Source organism: Egretta garzetta, unplaced genomic scaffold (genome assembly GCF_000687185.1).
Source record: "Egretta garzetta isolate BGI_Z169 unplaced genomic scaffold, ASM68718v1 scaffold100, whole genome shotgun sequence".
In the NCBI taxonomy this organism is placed as follows: domain Eukaryota; kingdom Metazoa; phylum Chordata; class Aves; order Pelecaniformes; family Ardeidae; genus Egretta; species Egretta garzetta.
The window spans coordinates 1,539,028-1,560,564 of record NW_009258265.1 but is presented as its reverse complement, the minus strand read 5'-3'; the positions used below and the strand labels follow the sequence as shown (position 1 = coordinate 1,560,564).

Here is a 21,537-nt window from a genome sequence, read left to right as displayed (position 1 = left end):
GGGGGAGTCCGGATCGGGGTGCGCCGGGGGTGAGGAGTGGCCGGCCCCACATGTCACCGGGGTGCACTTGTGCACCCACCCGCAGCTCCATCACCCCTGTGGCTGGGGGGGGTTCCGAACCAGGGACTTCTGCAGCCTGCGAAAAGGGACTGGGTGGGGTATCTTTGTTAGGCACCGAATGGCTTTGCTCTGGGCATCTGTATTGGACATGGAAAACTTCACCTTTTGAGGGTGCAGAAGCATGTTTGATGCTTTTTTTGCTTTTTAGGAATTCTCCAGAATGTTTGGCTTTGATCTTACAAATGTTAAAAGAAAAGGACATGATAAAAAGTCTTTAAAGCCGTGTTTATGTATCTGATACCTGCATCTGATGCTGTCGCCCATTCGTTTTTACCCTTTTCAACAAAAGATAGAAGTTTGTCTAATGTTTATCACTATAGCCAAGAGGAAATGGGCTTTGATTCTTTCTCCCTTCTCCTTATGAAAAATGTAAGAGCTTTTTAACAGCCCTGCTGTAGATAGAGTTCGCTAGATAGTTTTCTAGATAAATTCCCTTCCCTTCCAGCTTTGATTTCAAACATGCAGGAGCTACTTCTTCAGTAAACAGTCCTGCAAAGCAACACACAGCAATTTTCCCTAGTCATCAAACTGATATTTTTAGCTGTAGACTGCAAGCTGCTGGTTGAATTTTCACTACCCTTCGGAGACGCTTGTAAACAGGCGCTTTGGTAAAAGAAGTTTTGCACAATAGCGAATTGAACCAGCTGAGCTGAAGGGATCGAGCGTGGCTAATTGCCCTCCTCGTGCGGAATGACAGGCGCCGGGGTGCACTTTCCCTCGCCTCTGTGCTACCTCCTGTCTCTCTTAAGCAGTTTCGCATGCAGGGGTTTATTGTTCGTGCTAAATTCCATCCCCGCCAGAGCGGGAAGGGAGGTGCTGGGAAACCGTTCCCCTCCTCCTGTCAAGATTGCCCTTTATATTTTAAACACTCGCCATCTCTCACATAAGTAATTGGAACTGAAGGTCTCCTCCCCAAATCAGAAGAGAGACCTGGACAGAGGAGCTGACTTGATTTTTCTTTTTTTTTTTTTTTTTAATTTCCCCCACCCCCTAGTTAGTTGTGAAAGTGGTCGGAGACTCTGGAAGCGGCATAGGGTGCGCTGAGCATCGTCCAGCAATTGGTGTTGGGGCAAGAGCAGTCTGCCTGGAGAAGTCCCTTTATCACGATCGAGCGTGGCCACAGCCTCCTTGGCCACTCAGAAGTCCCGTTGATAATCTCTGTATCAACTGGGATGCTGTCTGCTCCCTGGGGCTTGCAGTACCGGCTAATACAAGTGCATTGGAAAATGAATTTCCCCCTCTACGAAGTGGCAAACGCAGGCTGTGACATTAGCAGCAGGCAGTAAATCTGGTTAGAGAAAAATTGCCATAAGGTGGACAGAAATGATGGAGAACTGAATGGCTCCCAAATTGTATTGGGATCTCTGATTTCCTTTAAATGTCTTTTAATCCTTTGTCCATTGATTAGTTTTTCCGAGGCTGGAAGGTGACTCTGGAGAGTTTCCAGCACTGAGGATCCTTCAGGAGGATGAAATCTGTGCCGCTCAGGCAGGGCAAACGCGAGGATGCTGCACCGTCTCAAGTGTCTTAGATCTAGGAACCTACCAGGGAGAAAAGTGAACCAAGTTTAAGCTTGACCCCTTGTCCATCATCTGCAGGTGCTGGTTGCGTTCCACGTTTTGTTCCTGTTTAAGTTAGTCCCACCTCGGGGCACCCCGTGGGAGCGAAATTGCTTCAGGTGCCACTTTACAGCATGGCAGGGGTGCCCCATCCCTCCTGTCCCCCTGAAAGCCCATGCTACTGCCGGTCTCTAAAGCCTCCGTTAAAAAGCTGTTTGACATCTTTGTGTGTGTGGGAAAGGGGTGCGGAGCGTGCCTGCCATACGGGGCGAACGGGGTTTTGGCTCCAGGGAGCTGCAGTGCCCTGGCACCACTGCTCGTGAGCCTTACGGGGGACACGGCGCTTTGCTGCTCTTCGTGCTCCCGTTCTGGCAAATTCTTTCTTTGCTGCCTGTTGGCCGAATGCACTCGGCATGGAAACAGCTCCTCTGCATGGCGTCGGTGTCTTGTGGGGGGGGGAAACTCCTGTTTGACGGGATGCCTGCTGGCTTGCGAGTGCTGTTCCCAAAGGGCTGGGTGCCTCCCAGACCTGCAGCGCCGGTGCCCCAGACCCGCCAGGAAGAGCTGTCTTCCTCGCGGCCGGGTGGAGGAAGGGCGGATGGTTTTGTGATCACTAGCAACGCTTTGCAAAGAGTAGGCGAGTTTCATTTCCATGCTTCAGAGGTGTGAAAGGGAGTGCAATTACCACTAGGTATGCACCGGGCAGGTAGGTTTTCCTTGGCAATGCGGCAGCTGTGTTCCCTGTGGGATCAGGGAGTGTCCGTGGGTCTGTCCTGCGCTGGGAGGTCTCATGCCTGGAGCGGAGCCGCTGCAGTGCTCAGCAGATCTCTGGTGGCCAGAGTGTCCGGCGCTGTCTGACCTCCTTCCCAGGAACCGGCTCTCGGCGCATTCTTGTGGTGGCTTGGGTGTTGCCAGCGGACCCGCTGCCCATGACTCCGGGCTGGCCCAACACCCCCGCTCGCCCCACCCGCCGCACTGGTGGCCCCGCAGAGCCCCTTCCCCGGTGCTGGGTACCAGCAGGGTCGGAGAGATGGGCTCGGGCAACGCTGCTGCCCGACGCCTCGGCAAGGCCAGGGTGCTACAGCATCGCCGCTGGCAGGTCTGAGGCGTTGCCCTGTACCTAGGTGGGGTTTTGGTTTCGTTTCCAATACTAATGGGGTGGAAGCTACTCTATGCATGGCAGCCTGGGCTCAGTTCTTTGCTTTTGGCTCACACCCCTTTATGCTGGGATGCTCTGCCTCCCTTCTGTGTCTGTGGCCTCAAAGTGCAGGCAGGCAGAGCAGCGATCTGACCTGAGGCCGTTTATCTGCTTGCAGCATCGGTTGCTGCCGCAGATCCCGGGGCAGAGGGGAGCTGCCCTGTTTCTGGTAGGGGCATCTGTGCCAGTGGCTCTGGGAGAGGCCCAGGCCTGGCACTGCGCCTTGCACATGAGCGTTGCTGATTCGGAAAGCTGCTGGAGGGGACTTCTGTGTCCTTTGTGGACCAGCAGGATGCACTGCTGCTGAGAGCCACAGCGTCTACCACAACCTGCGACATGGTGAAGCTCAGTGCCCATGGGTTCAGCGGTGCCACTTTGCCCCCCTCTGTGCCACAGCTCACAACAGGGGAGTTGCACGGCTGCCAGTCCTTCGCCGGGGCTTCGGCTCTTAAGCAGATGTGCTTTCAAGACAAGAATAACACTGTGAGTTGCAAATCCCCCTCCGCCTCCCTCTTTGCATGTACTCGGCAAACAGTCTGCCTTGGTATGGCCTGTGTGGGAACCTACAGGCTGCGATAACAGACCCTTCTTTGGGGGAACTACCGAGGAATGTTGATGAGATTAGAGAGCTGAAAGGGGCCGAGTTAAGCGATGGCATCTCCATGGATGCTGAGGCTGTCTGTGCCTGGATTCCCAGCGTGTGGCTCTGGGATTGCCATGGCTGCCTCTTCCAAAGTGCAAGAGCAAGTTCTGTCTTGGGAAGAGTTCAATGCCACTTGCACTCTGAGGCAGAGAAAAAATGCGGAGCTGCCCTTTCCATACCAAAATAGCTCCTCCCATGCTCCCTTGTTGAGGCTGGGAGCCTGAAACCAGCATACTTGTGTTCTGCCTCAGCACAAATACGTAGTTAAGCCTAAAAATATGTGCAGCTGGGTCACATTCTCAGGCAGGTCAGTAACCAGTCAGACAGAAGTTTGAAGAGTTGCAGCAGAAACGCTTGCGCTGGAGTGGGTGGCGGAGGGACCTGGGAAGACGTGACATGATGTGACGTGACATGACACGCCGTGACATGACAGTCCCCGGGAGGATCTTCTCGCTGGGCTGGGCATGGCGTGGGGGTGCTGCGATGCTGTGTGGCTCAGGGATGGAGGCTGCTTCTCCTGTACCCCCCTGCAGCAAGGGCAGCGTGCCCTGCAGCAGCGCCCGTCCCTTCTCCCCGACAGATCCCGGAGGCTCAGCCTCTGCGGGGCTGTGGGGTGCCCTGGGAGTCACGGGGGGGTGCTGAGTAGGACAGGTGCCATTAGGGACAACCAGCCGACCCTGCTGGCTGCTGCCACCTTGTAGGCAAGGAAAGGCTTTCTGTCGGGCAGATTTGTTCCCAGTTTGATGCAGACTCCTTTCCCGCAGCACGGAGGTGATCCGCTCTCTCCCGTGGGCAAGGACAGCGCCGCTCTGCTCTCCCCATTTCTTCTGTCAGCCTGGCTGCTCTGTGGCACCCATGGCACCTCCCGATGCTGCTTTAATGCTGCTTTAACCTGTGTTTAGGGCAAGCAGAAGCTCCTTATCGAGGCAGTCACATAAACAGACCTGCAGAAGCTCCCTGGAGCAGGGCGGCAATGCCCCGTCCTCTGCCTGTGACAGCTTGCCCCTCTAATAGCCCTCGCCCAGCGCGGTGCCAAGGATGCCCCCCTCGCCCCAGCCAACAGCGCTAGCGTGGGGCGGCTGATGGGGGACGGCGGGAGGCTTTGTGGGAGGGAGAGCTGCAAAGCAGCTGGTTGGCATGCACCCCGGGCCCCTGTGCGTGCGGTGAGGACAGGGATGCAGCTTTCCTTTCGCACCAGATTCTGAAGATAAAATCTCCACTCGATTAAACTTCTTCACAAGTGTTCAGGCCCAGCCTTCCCTGTGGGGAGAAATCTTATCTGGTAGCCGAGCAGTCAGGGAGGGACCTGCTGCTTACGTACAGCAAACCTGAAATGTGCAGCATTGCATAAAGATAATTGTGTTCGTTCAGCCCTTGGACATGTTCCCCAGAGCCGGAGCGTGCGCTGGCTGGGCTGTGGGAATCTGTTGCCACTCCTAGTCCTTGTTGCACCCCATAGAAAGGATGACAGGCAGGTTGTGGCAATGCCAACCGCCCTTGTGACATGGCAGGAGTGCCAGGAAGGGACTTCTGCCTCCCGTTTGTCTCCCTTGTCAGCTGCCACAGGCGGGATTTCCAGTGTGCTTGTGAGAAGCCTGGATGAGCTACTCAGCCCCAGCCCTCCCACCCCAGACACTCAGTGATGCTCCCCCGGAGATGCCAGACTTCTACAAGGAGCTTCCAGAGCTGCCTCCCAATTGCTAGTCTGAGGTTTGCATCTGAGCAAGCTCCCCTGCGCCTCTGTGAGCTGTGGATGTGAGACAGGGCACAGGATCTGGGTAAGGCAGAAGCACCCAGTGCCTGCCTGAGCTGGGCATTCCTCTGCCGGTAAATCCAGCAGAACAGCCTCCTCCGGAGCAACAGGTTTCCAGTAATAAGATCTGGAGAGAGACCCAGAAATGCCACCTTGGCTCGTGCAAATACCATTCCCTTCATCCTCACCATGTCCGTCCTGAAGGTATGCCAGCTGGGCTCTTCAGGAATTTACTCCTTTTTGTACACAGATTGTGAGAATTAGAATCCTAGAATGTTTTGGGTTGGAAGGGACCCCTAGAGGTCACCCAGCCCAACCCCCCTGCAGGAGCAGGGACACCACTAACCAGATCAGGCTGCTCACAGCCCTGTCCAACCTGGCCTGGAATGGTCCCAGGGATGGGGCCTCCACCCCTTCTCTGGGCAACCCCTGCCAGGGTTTCACCACCCTCACTGGAAAGAATTTCTTCCTTAGATCCAGCCTAAACCTACCGTGCTTCAGTTTAAAACCATCACCCCTTGCCCTGTCACAACTGTCCCTACTAAAAAGATTTTTCCCCATCTTTCCTATCGTCCCCCTTGAAGCCCTGACCGGCCGCACTCAGCTCTGCCCGCAGCCTTCTCTTCTCCAGGCTGAACAGCCCCAACTCTCCCAGCCTGGCCTCATAGCAGAGGGGCTCCAGCCCTCGGATCATTTTAGTAGCCCTCCTCTGGCCCTGCCCTGGTGGCAGCCCAGGGCAGGGTTGGCTTCGGGGCTGCCAGCGCCCACGGCTGGCTCATGTCCAGCTTTTCGTCCACCAGTACCCCAAGTCCCTCTCGGCAGGGCTGCTCTCCATCCTTTCTTCCCCCAGCCTGTATGGATACCAGGGTTTAGGAGCAGAGGTTAATTGTTGGAGCTGAGTAGCTGTTGTTTCAGCCATACGCTTTCCAGACAATTGCTTGTTCCATGTCGTGGAGCTGTTTCCTCCTTTCCTACACTTCAGGGGTTTGCAGCGATGTTGCACAAGCAAGAGAAATGTCGTGGTTCAGCCACAAGAGAAGCTTGTAAAAGTCCAGGGCTGATGGCCATGCTATGTTCTGTGTCCCTCGGAAGGCTGGGCTAGGGGTGGTGGCCAGCAGTTCCCTGTGCTGCTTTCTGTCTCCTTCCAGCTTTGGCGGGTGCCTCATCTCTCCTTGGTTTTCCCTCTTTCTGGCCAGCAGGGCTTTGTGTCATTTCAATCTGACCCTGACCTTGCTGCCCGTCGGGGTTGGAGAGCTGGGGCCCTCCCCATCGCGAGGCTCTGTCATACCCTAACTTCTGAAGAACAAACTGTGACTTTCACTGGGGTAAAACCTTGGTAAAACCACTTGGGTAAAAGGCCTTACCTGTAAGGATGGCGGGATCTCCGATCCGTCGTCGGAGGGTTTTCCGTGAGCAGGCGCAGGGGATGCGCTGGTAAAAGCTCTGCCCCTTGGGCTGTGGTGGAGATGGCCTCGGAGAGGGACCGCAGCCAGCTCTGCCTGGCGCTGGTGTTGCTGTGGGCAGAGCCAGGGCACCCCCAGCAGCACGGGGCACCTTGGTAGGCGTTCATCAGCCTGGCGTTTCACATGCGGATGGCCGGGTCTTCGCTGCGGAGTGGGACTTGGCGCGATGGTGGCTCTGACTATTTCACCAGGTCTGCTTTGCTCTTGGGGCCGCTCACTTTAATCTCTAATGTCGCTAATTGCTGCTTTTTTTGTAACTGTGACCCCAGAATTCTCAGGTCTGGGCTTTGGACTGTGGTACTGCCAGAGCCCGTCATTACCAGTGTCTCTGAGTCTGTCACCAGTGCTTTAATTCCTGTCTCTGCCACTTGTCACTTTTCTGGGCTGGACTCTAATGAGCACTATATTAGTGTCAGAAACATGTTTTTTGTACCAGTGGGATCTGCATTATCCTCCCCTTCCAGACAATAATCAGCCAGGCAGGGGCAGGGATCCTTAACCTGTCTCTAAGCTCCAGCTGAGCGGGAACCTGCAGGGTGCTCAGGAATATCGCTGCAGTTTATCACTCTTCAAACAAACAAAAAAATCCTCTGATTTTTCTTTCAGGAGAGAGGGTCTGGTTTCACACTGGGAGGATGAAGTCGGTCTCTGAACGGGAGATGGTTCAGATCCTCGTCTCCCCGATGTGCAGCTATCACCGGCTGGGAGGCTGCAATGGCTCATTCCCTGGTCTCCTGTCCATAAAGCCCATCAGCACTAATCACACAGGGAATGAGGAGGGCATTTGCATATTCTGGTCTGATGTATGCCAGGCACCCCGAGCTGCTGCTCTTCAAACATTGCCTTCTGCCTTTATAAAGGCAACTAAAATCTTAAAGGCAGGGACCTGTGTCTGCAGAGTTTGCCACGCTTGCGGTTCCTCCTAAGTGAGAGATCGTCTCCAAGAAGCCCTTTATTGTGGAGACAGAATCACAGAATGGCAAGGGTTGGAAGGGACCTTGGGAGATCACCCAGTCCAACCCCCCCTGCTAAAGCAGATTCCCTAGAGCATGTTACATAGGACTTCATCCAGGCGGGCTTTGAATATCTCCAGAGAAGGAGACTCCACAACCTCCCTGGGCAGCCTGGGCCAGGGCTCAGGCACCCTCAAAGTAAAGAAGTTTTTCCTCATATTCAACTGGAACCTCTTATGTTTCAGTTTGTGCCCATTGCCCCTTGTCCTGTCGCTGGGCACCACTGAGAAGAGTCTGGCTCTGTCCTCGTGACTCCACCCTTAAGATATTTGTACATGTTGATGAGGTCCCCTCTCAGCCTTCTCTTCTCCAGGCTGAACAAGCCCAACTCTCTCAGCCTTTCCTCATAGAATCATAGAATGTTTTGGGTTGGAAGGGACCCCTAGAGGTCATCTAGTCCAACCCCCCATCATAGGGGAGATGCTCCAGAGATGCCTGTTCTTGGGTGCTGGGAAGCCCAGCTCCTGGGCTCCAATGGGACAACTTGCAGGAGGAGATGTCTTGCAAGCAGGAGGCACCTGCAGAAAGCCTGGGGAGACTGCGGCTGGAGCCGTGTCCGGGCCATGCAGGAGGTGGAGGTGGCCGTGGGCATGGTGGCTGCCAGGGGACATGGGTGACGTTGTCAGCACGGGTGGCTGCATCCCCACCGACGGAGATCTGAGCCCGTTGTGCGCTCAGTCGGGGGGCTCCCATGCCGGGTCCCTGACCTGCCCGTTCCCACAGGCGCTGGCTGGGCTGTTGTTGTATGGTTGGATGAAGTCGAGTAAAAAGGACCGCAGAAGAAAAATTTCTCTGGTAGTCTGTCCCCAGTAGGATAAAGGGACTGGGCATGACCTTTGGGGTTGTTTAACTGCTGCTCTCCAGTGTTCCCTGAGGCTGAATTCCTCTTCCCCTTCTGCCATAAACTCTGCCATTGTTTCTCGGGGCTGATTTCCCCTTTTCTAGCAGTGGGAAATATTTTAGGGTGACTCCGTGCCCTCTTGTTGCATCTGCAGAGGAAATGGCAGCTCTGGAGCGTCCTGGATGGCTCAGAAAACCAGCCGGGATTTTTGTGGGCTCACCATGGGGACTGGCCTCGCCTCTCTGTGCCGGGGTGTCTGGGACAGCTGCCACTTCTGGCCTTTCATTCACAGCCAGGTTTTCAATCCAGCATTTTTATGCTTTCCCCTTGGCGGGCCCTGGGAGGAGACAATAGCCGGGCTGTAATGGGGGTGTGTGCCTTTCTTATGCAAATGGCTGCCTGAACTGGGAGAGCCCCTTCAAAGCCATACGCTGGGGGTGCTGGGTGGGGGGCACCCAGCTGGCCCGGCCAGGAGCTGCCTGGGCTCTTGCAGCCCCCTTCCCCAGCAGCAGCTTTCTGCAGGGCTGCAGTCCGGTCCAGGAGCAGCTGGGTGGGTTGTTTGCTGCCCAGCACGCCTGTGCATTGTCGAGTTTTCATTTTCAGTCATACAGGTGTGATTTAAATAAAATATATAATAATAATAATAATAATAATTATTAACACCTTCATCATCATCTGCCCTGGCAAAGGAATGGCTAATCATGACAGCCGCTGCATTTGCTGGCACCACATGGAATTTTAACCAGGTCTGGAGCACTCAATGTGGGGAAAGCATGCGGTGACGTGAGCGTCCTGCTCCCACGTGAGCGTCCTGCTCCCACGCCAGACCTCTGCTGCAGCAGAATCCCTGCCGGGCCTGGGGAGGTGAGAAGGGGCTCGGAGCCATGCCTCTGCACACAGGGCCTTTGCCTCTAGGAAGCAGTCGCTCAGCTAAATATCTTTGCAACAAAAGGCCGCTTGGAGCTGGGAATTCAGCTCCAGAAAGCCCTGCTTAACCTCAGGAAACACTGAGCACGTGTGCTGGTTCCCAGCAGCTCTGAAGGGTCTGAGCCCCGTCTTGGGGAGTGCTGGAGGGCCGCGCGGCTGGTGAAGCTCGGCGATTGGGACCCCCGGCAGCGGAGGGGATAGTGTCCTCGTGTCTGGTGCTGGCTGAGACGTGGTGCAGGCTTCTTGCCATGCATGGGGAGAGGATGCTGAGACAGCTGCACCTTGGTCCTGCTTTGACAGCTTTGTCCTGCGGACAAAGGCTTGGCTGAACTGGCGGTGGGATTTGGCTAGCAAAGAAAACGTCCTCTGTAGTCTCTAAAGGCCGCTGCTCGTCTGGCACGGCTGCGCGGGGAGGTAACCCGAAGCTCTTCGGGTTTGTCGATGCAGCACTCCAGAAAGCTGGGATGAATTTCTGCTTCATTCTGTGAAGGATGTTCTTGGCTGTCCCTGCCGAAAGCAGCATGTGCCGCAGCGCTGCTGGCTCGAGGGGGAGAATTTACAGTGAGCCCTCCGAGACAAGTGCGATGCTGAAAAATTTCGGTCTTGGCAGCGCTCGTCTCTGTTTCAAGCCAGAGCTGGCTGGGGCTGCGGGAGCCCCTTGCAGAGCAGATCATGGCTCTGCAGGCGTATTTGCTTCCCTGGTTTGTAATGTGCTATTGTTGGATGGAGGGTGCCCATGTGAGGCGGCTCATTATCTCTCAGAACAGCTAATAAGGAACAAATGAAGATGAACACTCTGTTGGTATAGATGAAACAGCACATTTCAGTCCCCCTGCCTGAGAGCGGTGTCTCTAAGTCACCGTGCCAGGCATTTCGAGGGGTTGCCAGCTGATAAGAAAAAGGAGCTACTCATGGCTGTATCCGCCCCTGAATTTCAGACAACAACCGCCTGGATTTTATTTTTAAGCTGGTTTTTGGCTTGCTCCACTTTTCTCTCTTTAATCATGAACAGATGCACATAGGTCCTGTTTCTCGCAAACCTGGGTGCCAAGTGGGAGAGTGACTCACGCAGCAAAGGGAGCCTGGATCCGCAGCCGCGCAAGCCTTGGGCGCCTGTGTGTTCGGGAGTGCCAGACTGTGGGTCCCTGGGGTGCCTTGCTGGAATATCTGAAAGGTGTCGAGGGCTCAGAATCAATAAAACTGAAGGCTTGGAGCCGAGGGAACTGAGGCTTTTGTGTTTGGGGGGTATTTTTTAATTGTCGTACTCGATGAAAAAATAATAGGTGCAAAAAGTAGGAGAATCATCCCCCCAACAGGATTTCCTGATGCAGTAGGGACATCTCCAGAGAAAGCTGGAGGTTACTGAGCTTGGGGCACAGCAGCTCTCCTGACCATCGGAGTCTCCTGGGTTGGGGCAGAGGATTCTGCAGCCGAGGCTGCCGGTGAGCCAAACTGCCGGCGAAGGTGCCAGGCGCTGCTCCGGTGCTTTGGGCTTAGGAGCAGAAAGTTAATGAATACGAAGGCAATTTTGCTCGCATTAGGAAAATGAGGCTCTTGACTTCGTGCATCCCTTCCCTCGCCTCCTCCCGCCAGCACAGGGGTCTTTCCTCCCGTAGTCTTGGGCAGTGAGAGCTCTGTTCCTGGCACCGGGGTGGAGATGGCGGGGGCTCTGCGGGATGCGGGATAACCGAGGGCCCGCGCTCCGCTGCGTGCAGGCTCTCCAGCGAGGAGCTGCGGAGGGGAGCAGCGGGTTGCTATGATACAGTTTGCTGTGGCAATGTCTGTGCTGAATGGAGCCAAAACCACCTCTACAAAAGGAGCATTCCTGGGCTGGGAGGGGGCAGATTTATCTGCAGTGTTTATGTAAAGCTGAGGAGCTGCAGGGAGAGGATGCGTGTGGGAACGCTTTCCTCCAGCCTGTGCTGGGGGCCCCTGTCTGGAGGCAGATGCCCTTACGTGCATGGGGGAGAGGGCACGGCTCCGATAAAGGAGCCGGCAAATCCAAGCGTGCAGATCAGTGCTGGATCTCACATCCCATCAGGTAAACCTGCACCAGGCACAAGACTGAAAACTCAGTCCAAAGGGGAGCTCGGCGCTGCTGAGCTTGGTGCCGCCTTTGAAAGCGGCCGCGTTCTCCAGTGGGAACTGGGTCACCTTGCTGTGCTGCGGGAGCATGGGAGGGAGCAGTTCGCTGGGGCCAGCTCTGCCAGTCGAGAACTGAAGCAGCTTGAGCCCGAAGCAAGGTCAGAAACGTCCACACCGGGGACACGGGGTCACCCGCTCTGCTGCCTTGCGCACCCGCCCGCATCCCCTGCCCCCAGAGCTGCCGAGGTGCCGCAGGGACTGGCTCCTTTCCATGCAGGGAACATGACTTTCCCTCTAGGAAGAGGGCTGGGCTCTGCAGAGATCAGGGTCTGTTTCTTCCGTGCTGGATCCCAGCTGCCTCCCCTCCCGGTGACTTTGCGGGGACGGAGATCCGGGCTGTGGCTTCTCTCGCTGATGGGAGCAGGGGGTGCAGGTGCCGTTGCTCCTGCAGGCTGGCAACAGCGAGATATCTCTTGCTGGAGATACCTGTAGCCAGTTTTTGTTGCAAATCCAAACGTGCATCGAATCCCAGGATGCCTGCCCTGGGGTCCACGAGAGCGGTGGGGGCTGCGCGGGCTGGAGCGTGCCCGGTGGTGGCTGCCGTTAGTATCTTGCTGTGAGCTGGTGTCAGGGGGAGAATGGGTGGCCAGTCGCTGGTGGTGGGCAGGCTTTTTTGGAAGACGACAAATCTCAGCCCTCAGCCTGCCCCGTGTGGGCTCGGGACAGAGGAAGGAGCAGCCGCGGTCGGGTCTGCTCCCCTGGCTGAGTCTTGCAGAGGGATCTGGGGTGTTTGCAAAGCACCCGGTGTACAGAGCTGTGCTGGAGGGGCTGTACCCCACTCTGAGCTGTAGATCATCCGTGAGCTCCCATGCAGACAAGAGCCAGGATTGGAGCCCCTGCGGAGAATCAGCCTATTCTCCTCTCATCCTTATCCCAGGCAGATTCCCATCCTCCCGGAAACATAAGGCACCATCATCCATAATTCATCAGGTGCTGAACTTCATCAAGAAGCCACCTGACACCCGGGCTGGGTGCTCCACCCTCCTCCCAGGGTGGGAAAGTGCCGGGTCCGGGTGTCCCAAGGGGCGCGCAGGAAGCGCGTCCGGTTTCTGTGGCCTCGGGGTGGGCGATCCTTCTTTCCGAGGAGGCAGATTCAACAAGGACTCTGGTGTCTCTGCTTCCCCTTTTCATAAATAAACATCTGCTTCTCATCCCTCCAGGAAGTTTAAGCCATTGTAAAGCCAAATATAAAACCGTTTTTAAGTAGTGATGAGCCGATTGCTCCGTTACTGTTTGCTGAGGCATCTACAATCACACACAGAATGCCCTTCAAATAAAAACATTGTGGGATGATGACTTTAATGCCTGACATTTGCATCGAAGGTGTGTGTGCATGTGCATGCACGTGTGTGCGCTGCAGACGGGGTGCAGGATCCAGGCTGGGCTCTCTGCCTGCTCACTGAGAAATCCTGCAGAATGCAGAATCATCCCTTCCAATTTAGAGCTTGTTCACCCAATCCTGTCACATCTTTTAGGTACCAAAAAAAAATCTGTCTGACTTTTCCCAGCACAAATCCCGACCAAAAGGCAATTCTTTTTTCACCTGTCTTAAATTCTCACAGTCTGTGTGAGCAAGCTCCCCTGTATAAAGATACCGAGAGGATAAAAAATAGCAGCAGCATTCCCTGCCTTCTCTGAGCCGCACCTTTCCACCGTTAGTGCTACAGCAACTGCATGACAAGTAATAGGATGCAAACGCAAGTGGTGGAGAGAGGGATGTGCTGCTCTACAGCATCGCAGCCCTTCCAAGCTCCCTTTCCTGCAGTGAGCCAGCGTGCCCTGGCAGCACAGCCCCGCCGCCTCTTACCTGCCAGCTGCTTAGAATCGTAGAATCACAGAATTGTTGAGGTTGGAAAAGCCCCTTAGGATCACCAAGCCCAACCGTTCCCCTAACCCTGCCATCCCACCACTAAACCCTGGCCCTAAGCACCTCGTCTGCCTGGCTTTTAAATCCCCCCAGGGATGGGGACTCGGCCCCTTCCCTGGGCAGCCCCTTCCAGTGCTTAACAGCCCTGACGGGGAAGGAATTTTTCCTAATGTCCAACCTAAACCTGCCCTGGTGCAACTTCAGAACATTGCCCCTCGTCCCATCGCCTGTTGCCAGGGAGAAAAGGCCGCCCCCCCCCCGGCTCCCCCCTCCTGTCAGGCAGTTGTAGGGAGCGATAAGGGCTCCCCTCAGCCTCCTCTGCGCCAGGCTGAACACCCCCAGCGTCCCCAGTTGCTCCCCATAAGACTTGTGCTTCACACCCCTCCCCAGCTTTGTGGCTCTCCTCTGGACATGCTCCAGCAATGCAACGTCTTTCTTGTAGTGGGGGGCCCAGGGAGGGAGGGGGATGCAAAACTTGCATTTCTTTCCACTCTGCAAAAAGGGATAAATGTAAGAGCACAAGGATGAAACCTCTGACTTCCACGCCTAAACAAAGGGACCAAGTCCTCTGCAAACCAAACTCTGCTGAGCCTAATGGTGTCTGGTTATGGTCAAAAGCTGGGGTCAACACCCTTTATCTCCAACGGAGCCGTTTGTATCGTGTGGCAAGGTCTCCAGTTCTTACTGTAATTAAAAATCTCTCTGCCTGGCAGAGAGGGCTGGGGGTTCTGGTCTGCCCGTTAGGTACCAAGCAGTGGGATGAGGTTTTCTGCTCACTGCTCTCCTTCCGCTCCTCTCTGCAGGCTCAGCGTATTATGATAACGTCCGTCCTTTGGCCTACCCGGACTCGGACGCTGTGCTCATCTGTTTCGACATCAGCCGCCCGGAGACCCTGGACAGTGTGCTCAAGAAGGTGAGTGCCCGGCGAGCCTTCCGAATGGTGAGATGGGTCCCCTGCAGCAGCACGTGGAGCCGCCCTGGGGTCCCTGCTCCTCAGGGCTAAAAGCTCTGGCCCTCTGGCCAAGCCTTGGCTGGTGTTTGCGTGCTCAGATGAGGATGGTCACCTGCTTGCCGATCCCTCCATGGGCTGTGCAGAAAGCAAGCTATTTCCATTTGAAAGGAGCCCAGAGAATGGCGTGGCTCATGGTGGCTTGCAGCATGCGTGTGGGGTCTGTGTGTACGCACATGTCCAAATGTGGGGACAGAGAGAAATGTAGGGCGTTTGTTCTGCTTTTTAGTAAGACCTTGGAAAGTGTTGTGCATCCCTCGTTAGCATAACCACCGTGAGTGTGCCATGAATTGCTCGCAGCGGTTGAGAAGTGGCCCCTGGTGCCTGTTGCCATGCAAGTAGAGGTCAGTTTTTTGGCTGTCCCCTCCGTTCAGCATCTGCACAGTAAGAAAGACAGCAATCAGTTCCCTATAGCTTGACAACAAGAATAATGAGCTGTGGCACTGAATTTCAAGCCCGTGAATGAATAAAATGAGATGGCACAATGCCACTGGACTGGATAGCATGCAGGGCCCTGCAGAGCCGTGCTCTGCGTTAGCAGCCGAGAGTTTTCTACCTGCAGGTCAGCGCCTTTTGGCAAAGCAGATGTTTCCAGCTGGCAGGTCCCGGAGAGCCCCATAGGGCTGGGGATCTGCTGTGGAGCAGCACTGGCTGGTCCCTGCCCGCCACACTCAGGGGGCGTAGGTGGCATCTGGGGAGAGGTTCCCACACGAGGCTTTCCTCCGAGGTGGCACGAAATCTGGCAACCCCGGATGCTGCTCAGGGGGAGAGGGTAAATGGCTTCCTGGCCACTCGCATCCCTTGGTCCTGGCCGTACCCTGATTCCTTCCATGAAATTCAGGGAGCTGTGGTTTCGGTGAGCTCCCACTGCTGTGCAGCAAAGCTGCAGAGAGCTCGCTGGTGGCTGTGTCCTGTCCCAGAGGAGAGTCCTGTTTGGCATCTGGTTTGTGAAGCTCTCAAAGACACCGAGGCACGAAAAGCACTACGGAATAGCGATTCCCATAGCTGTTCTCCCCAGCGAGCCCCGGGCTGCTGGGACTGGACCAGCCACTGTCTGAACAAGTCGCATCATCCTGACGGCCCTCTTGGCCTCTCCACGTTTTGCCAAACGTCGTGCTGAAGCAAGCGCCTCTTGCTCAGCTGCTGGGAGGGCTGAGCAGTGGGTCTGTGCCTCAGACGTGTCCTGGTGAGGGCATGAAGAGCCTTCGGATAACTCGGTCAGTGGCTCAGTGTTCCTTTCCAAAGCAGGTCCTGGGTACCAAGCGTGCTGGGTGGAGGGAGGCGTCTTGCATGAGGACTGAAAGAATTCACTGCCCAGCTTGGGAGTCAGCAGAATAATAATGCATGCAAATCGCTTATACCTTAATGAGATGCAAACCCATCAATAATTAGCTGGGGTTGGGATTTATTTATGTTTCTCTGCGCATTCTTGGTGTGAGTCTGCACTGCTCGGTGCAAGGTCTTCCCTGCGCAGCCTCACAGATGCTTTGAGTACTCTTAGGCAATGTCTTTTTGATACGGTGACTTAAAATAAACCCGAAATCACAGGGGATTTCTTAAGTGCCTCTGAGTAGATGCCTTGTTTCCTTTGGTGCAGGCTTGCAGCCTATGGAGGTGAGGAAAATTCCTAAGACACCATGAAGTTGAAATGGGTTTTAGCTTTTGATAGCAGGCGAATAAGGAAAATAACACTCCCTAGTGAAGCCTCAGGCAAAAATGCTAATTCAGCAGAGGAAATCTTTATTATTGCTGCCCTTCTGATGCCTGTACAGCGCGTACAGTTGAAGGGAAGGGGCCATCTGAGGGAATGCAAACAAGCAGCTCTTCGTTTCATACAAAGCAGGTTTTTTGTGGGGTGGTGCCTTCGTTCTGACGAGCCTTGATAGCACAGCAAATCTTAGGGTCCCTAAGGGTGTCAGCCCTGTGCAAAGAGGGTGGCACCACTCGCCGTACGTCATTACAGACAGCCGTGGCCTCTGCCTGGTAAGAACAGACCCCGTAGCTCAATCCCTTTGAGGATTTTCATCCTTTGGGTAAATTAGGGGGCTTGAATCCCAGCTCCAAAAGAACGGCAGCACCCTCCTTGTGTGGGTGTGTTAGCCCTTGACGCTGGAATCTCCCAGAAGCTGGGCTGCCTGGGTGCTGGGGATGTCTGTGAGTCCTGGTGGGCAAATGTTCCCGGCAGCAGGGAGAGGGGCTTCGTGGTGAAGATACCTGAGCCCATCTCCCGGTGGAAAATAAGATTTTTCCATATTTTGCAGTTTCTTTGGTCTGATATTGGTTGAATGGAACTTGGGTCATTCTTGGCGCTTTCTTTCCCCACCAGGTTATGGACAGTGGGTTGTGGGCTTGGTTTTCTTTCCCCTTCTAATTGCCTAGGGTATGTGCTTGACCATCAGTTAGCACAGCAGGGAATTGCTAATTCCGAGCGACATCTTTAGCCAGGGGAGTGAGGGGGGGTAATCTCTGTTTATCATCTGCCTCCTGTGAGTAGCCAGGGTGTTGCCACGCTGGTGGGGCTGTACAGGTCTCCCCCCGGGGAGGTCCAGGCGGTGGTTTTATTTACTGCTGCGGACACTTAGCTGCACATTGGGCATTAAATTTTGGAGTTCAGAAAGTGACTGTTAGTGCGAAGGAAGTGGACGTTTGCCCTGGCCTTCTCCTTCTCTTGCTTCAATTCTTTATTTCCCTGGCTGTAGCTATGCTCTGAATGTCTTAATGTCTTTAACATAATAAACAAGTAATGAGTATGCTGTGCAAAGAGCTCCCCGCTGACTGTGGTTCAAAAGGTCCAGTGGGGTTGACCTTTGGAGTCCCAGATCTGTGCACCAGACTGTGTGGTCATTTATTTCTCCACAGTCATCCCCAGGAGTGATCTCCCATGGCCAAGCACAGGGGACTGCAGCTTAGATTTAACAGGTTCTGCAGGGTGTATGTGGCACAAGCGAGCATGAAGTTATCCGAGAGGCACTCCGACCATTCCCATCCTTGCCCGTGGCAGTGATTAAAGCACCCTGATGAGCTAAATCAGTCTCTGAGCAGCTGTGACCCCCATTTGGAAGAGCCATACGCACCGGAGTGCACGGTCCTGGCCTCTGAAGTCTGCTTTCCAAACCCAATCCCATTAGAGCCTCATGTTGTATTCAGAACACCGAAAGCTGGCTGTCTCTGTGTTTCCCATCTTCAGCACCGTCTCCAGAGCCTCTCCTGGCCTGTGTCCTCACTGAGAGCCCCCGCTGACCACGGTGACCACCACTGCCCGTGCCCCTGGCCCTCTTCCTGAAATCTGGGCACGCAGGCTGCAGCGGGGCCAAACCCAGCCTCGGTGCTGGCACCAGGCACTGCAGGTCGGAGGCGGGAGACCTAAGAGCAGTGTTGCGGTGGCTACCAGTAGCAGTCCTGGTAGCCTGACTGGTCCAGTCCCAGGTGCTGTGCAGAGATGAGCTGGGCCAGGGCAGCTTGGTCAGGAGTTCTGGGACACTGGGCTGCTGCTGTCGTCATTCCCTGTGGGAGAGGGAAGTGCTCTTTACTGGTGGGAGCAGGAGAAGCTATGGACCAGACTCGTGGGCTCTGCTGTGGTGGTGGGGCATGGAGGCGTTTGGCGGGATGATGCTGTCCGGTAGGAACTGATGGCACAACTCTCCTGGCCTCTCCTTCCCTCCAGGGCTGGGGGATCTCAGATGGGGCTCTTGGCCTCGTTGGAAAGGGGTTGGGAGCGACAAGCTGAGGCCCTGCGATTGCCTTTGTTGTTCCAACCTTGACCCTTTCGCAGGCTGCCTGCTGCCAAAATTAACTTGACGTGGAGGTGCCGCTGGGGCTCTTGAAGCGTCTCATACACCAGCACTCCCTGAGCACCTTCTCCCTCTTGTCTCCTCTGCAGTGGCAAGGGGAAACTCAGGAGTTCTGCCCCAACGCGAAGATCGTGCTGGTTGGCTGCAAGCTGGACATGCGGACAGACCTAAACACGCTCCGGGAGCTCTCCAAGCAGCGCCTCATCCCCGTGACGCACGAGCAGGTGTGTTTCTGCCGCCGTCCCCGCAGGGCTCAGGGAGGTGAGGGGGGGACTTTTCTGCAGGACCTACTAGTGCAAGGAAGCTCAGCAGCAAAGGACCCACTGTGCCCAGGTCTTGGTCTGAAGCTGGCTTGATGTTGGCTCCTGGATTCTGAGCTGCTCATGCTTGCAGCACTCTTTTTCCCAGCTCTGGCAGACCTTGACGTATTCCTGTTTTTTCCAGCCTCCTGGTTAGTGGCTGAAAAGTCTTTCCTCAAAAGGTGGTGGAGATGCCCGATTTGACAAGATGGGCTGGCTGAAGGGGAGCATTGTGCTTCTGCATCTCCTAGTTCAGTGCAGCTCCGAATGACTCCGCTGCTTGGGTCCTCTGTTGGGGCAACACTGCCGGGGCGAGGGGAAAAGCCACAGCTGGGGGCTCTGAGGGGCTGCTGCGGCCACCAGCGGACCCAGCGGTGTCTCCAGGCTGGCCTGGAGACCAAGTCTCTGCGGTGCAGTGCCAGGGCAGCTGCGCTCTGGGCTGCTCTGTGCCTGGCTCCATGGTGTGCAGAGCAGGGCTGGGGAGCTGAATGCCCCATGCTGTCTGCGCTCCCACTTGGAAAAATTCTTTTTTTATATAATTAAATTTTGGGGGTTGGACTAGATGACCTCTAAAGGTCCCTTCCAACCCTAAAACATTCTATGACTCTATGACTGTCCTGGTGAGAGGGGGTGTCCAGGCCCCCCCACTGCAGGGGTGGCACCGTGTTCATGAGAAAGCGCAAGTGGTTCAGGTTCTGACGCCCGGTAGCACTATCTGCTTGGGAGGCCACCCTCACGTCTGGTGCTCTCACGGACACTTGTGCTTTATTTACAGAGGTGATGAGTAAACATGGTGGGAGCGCTGCTCCCGGCTGTGCCACGGTGCTCTGGTAGGGCTGCCAGCACAGACAGGGCTGGCAGTGATGTGAATCATAGAATCCTAGAATGTTTTGGGTGGGAAGGGACCCCCAGAGGTCACCCAGCCCAACCCCCCTGCAGGAGCAGGGACACCTTTAACCAGATCAGGCTGCTCACAGCCCCCTCCAACCTGGCCTGGAATGGTCCCAGGGATGGGGCCTCCACCCCCTCTCTGGGCAACCCCTGCCAGGGTTTCACCACCCTCACTGTAAAGAATTTCTCCCTTAGATCCAGTCTAAACCTACCCTGGTTTAGTTTAAAACCATCACCCCTTGTCCTGTCACAGCTGGCCCTACTAAAAAGATTGTCCCCCTCTTTCCTATCGGCGCCCTTTAAGCCCTGACCGGCCGCACTCAGCTCTGCCCGCAGCCTTCTCTTCTCCAGGCTGAACAGCCCCAACTCTCCCAGCCTGGCCTCAGAGCAGAGGTGAAAGGATGCTCCTTGCAGAGCGCTGATGTCTTAACCGTCTTCCCTCTTCCTTCCATTCTCTCCGGACCGCAGGGCAGTGCGCTGGCACGGCAGATCGGGGCAGTGGCCTATGCAGAGTGCTCCTCCAAGGTCTCGGAGAACAGCGTACGGGATGTCTTTCACGTGACCACGCTTGCCTCGGTCAACAGGGTGCACAAGAACTTGAAGCGCAGCAACTCCAAACGGGGACTGAAGCGGGCATCACAGATGCCTGGCAGGACGGACTTACTGAATGACACAGAGATCAGGAAAGACCGAGCCAAGAGCTGCTCCATCATGTGAAAAACAGGCTGTAAATAACGCGTGTGTGTTGTCCATTTTGTACAGTAACTGGCTGAGACAGGGGCATGGTGCTGGCTGCAGGAGCCAGCCTGCCTTTCCAAAGCCTTTCTCTCGGTCTCTAGGGCTGAGCAAAGGTCCCAGCTGCAAACTGGGGTGCACGAGTCGCCCCCCACCGTGGAGACTTCTGGGTTGGCTGCTGCTGTGCGGATTGCTTGGGGTGAAGGAACCACTTGGCAGAGGAGTATTCAGGTGCTGGAAGGTCTGTGAGTGGGTGAAACAAAGCAAAAGGGAGTGATCCTATGTGGGTGCCACCCTCCTGTACCCCTGGCTCAGCCTCTGCGCCTGTGTGCAGCTACGCAGCGCACGCAGGGTGGGGTGGTGGGCTGCGGGGGACCTGGGCTGGAGGGTGGGCGGTGGGTTGGAATCGCTAGCAGCAGAGTGCGATCAGGAGAAGGCATTCTTCCAATCTTCTCATAGAAATGATGTTTGAGGTGGTGCTGCCTTCAGCTAGGCTGGACAGCAAGTCACCATGGAAGGTGCAGGTCTGGGCCAGAGCTGGGAGGGAAGGCACCCTGGGAAGGAACCTTAACCTGATGGGACACCACGGTAGTCCACCTCCTGCGAAGAAAATAGATGGGTGGCTCTTTACATGGTATTTTAGATACTCGAACTCCATTTGAAATGCAGCAGAGTGGATCTGGCTCCAAGGGAGAGGTCTAGCCCAGTAGATGCATCCTGAGCATTGTGGTTCCCTTCAGCAAGCAAATGCCACTCGGGAGCTTGTGTCCCAGCTGCTGACAGCCTGGTTACTCATCAGAGCGCTCCCCGCCACGGGCAGCTGCGCTTCCCAGGCACATAGCTTCCGAAAAAGCAGACTGCAATAACTGCCCATATCCTGCTCTCCACCCATTTCCAGCTGCAGCTTGTGTTGCATGGTGCTGTGTTTGCCTGGTACAGATAACCAAAAAGATGAAACGCGTATCTGCACCCTGTCCCCGCTGTGGCAGCGGGAGGGAAGGTGCTCCCTGCCCCTCTCGCCCTGCTGTACAGCCTCCTCCCGACACCTCTCATTGCTTCTGCTGCTGCCCTCTCTAAATGCCTTTGACTACAGCGATAGCCTTGACTTAACGTCACGTAGACACTTTAAGGAAAAAAGAAGCTGCTCCATTGCCAGATCCAGCTGTGTCAGTGGGCTACAGAAAACAAATAAACATCGTTGGAAAATGCATAGTGCTTGACTCTGTTCATTTTTAATAGGCAAACTGGGCATCCTCTCCAAATTTCTTACTGCCTGACCTCTA

The 21,537-nt window shown here is 55.4% G+C and overlaps 1 protein-coding gene across 1 annotated transcript; it reads left to right on the top strand.

The window, feature by feature from the left end:
• Positions 1-6,645: 6,645 nt before the first annotated feature.
• Positions 6,646-20,590, top strand: RND2 (Rho family GTPase 2). The gene is made up of 4 exons (XM_035903315.1): positions 6,646-6,682; positions 14,294-14,442; positions 18,419-18,553; positions 19,988-20,590. Exons 1-4 carry the CDS (start codon positions 6,646-6,648, stop codon positions 20,234-20,236), a joined length of 570 nt encoding a protein of 189 aa, XP_035759208.1. The 3' UTR covers positions 20,237-20,590.
• Positions 20,591-21,537: the final 947 nt, after the last annotated feature.

Bases quoted from the DNA above. Each gene is read 5' to 3' on its own strand.
- RND2 (XM_035903315.1), top strand. From the start codon at position 6,646: ATGGCGGGATCTCCGATCCGTCGTCGGAGGGTTTTCC. The intron at 14,443-18,418 runs GTGAGTGCCCGG...TCTCCTCTGCAG, and splicing joins TGGACAGTGTGCTCAAGAAG to TGGCAAGGGGAAACTCAGGA. The intron at 18,554-19,987 runs GTGTGTTTCTGC...TCCGGACCGCAG, and splicing joins TCCCCGTGACGCACGAGCAG to GGCAGTGCGCTGGCACGGCA.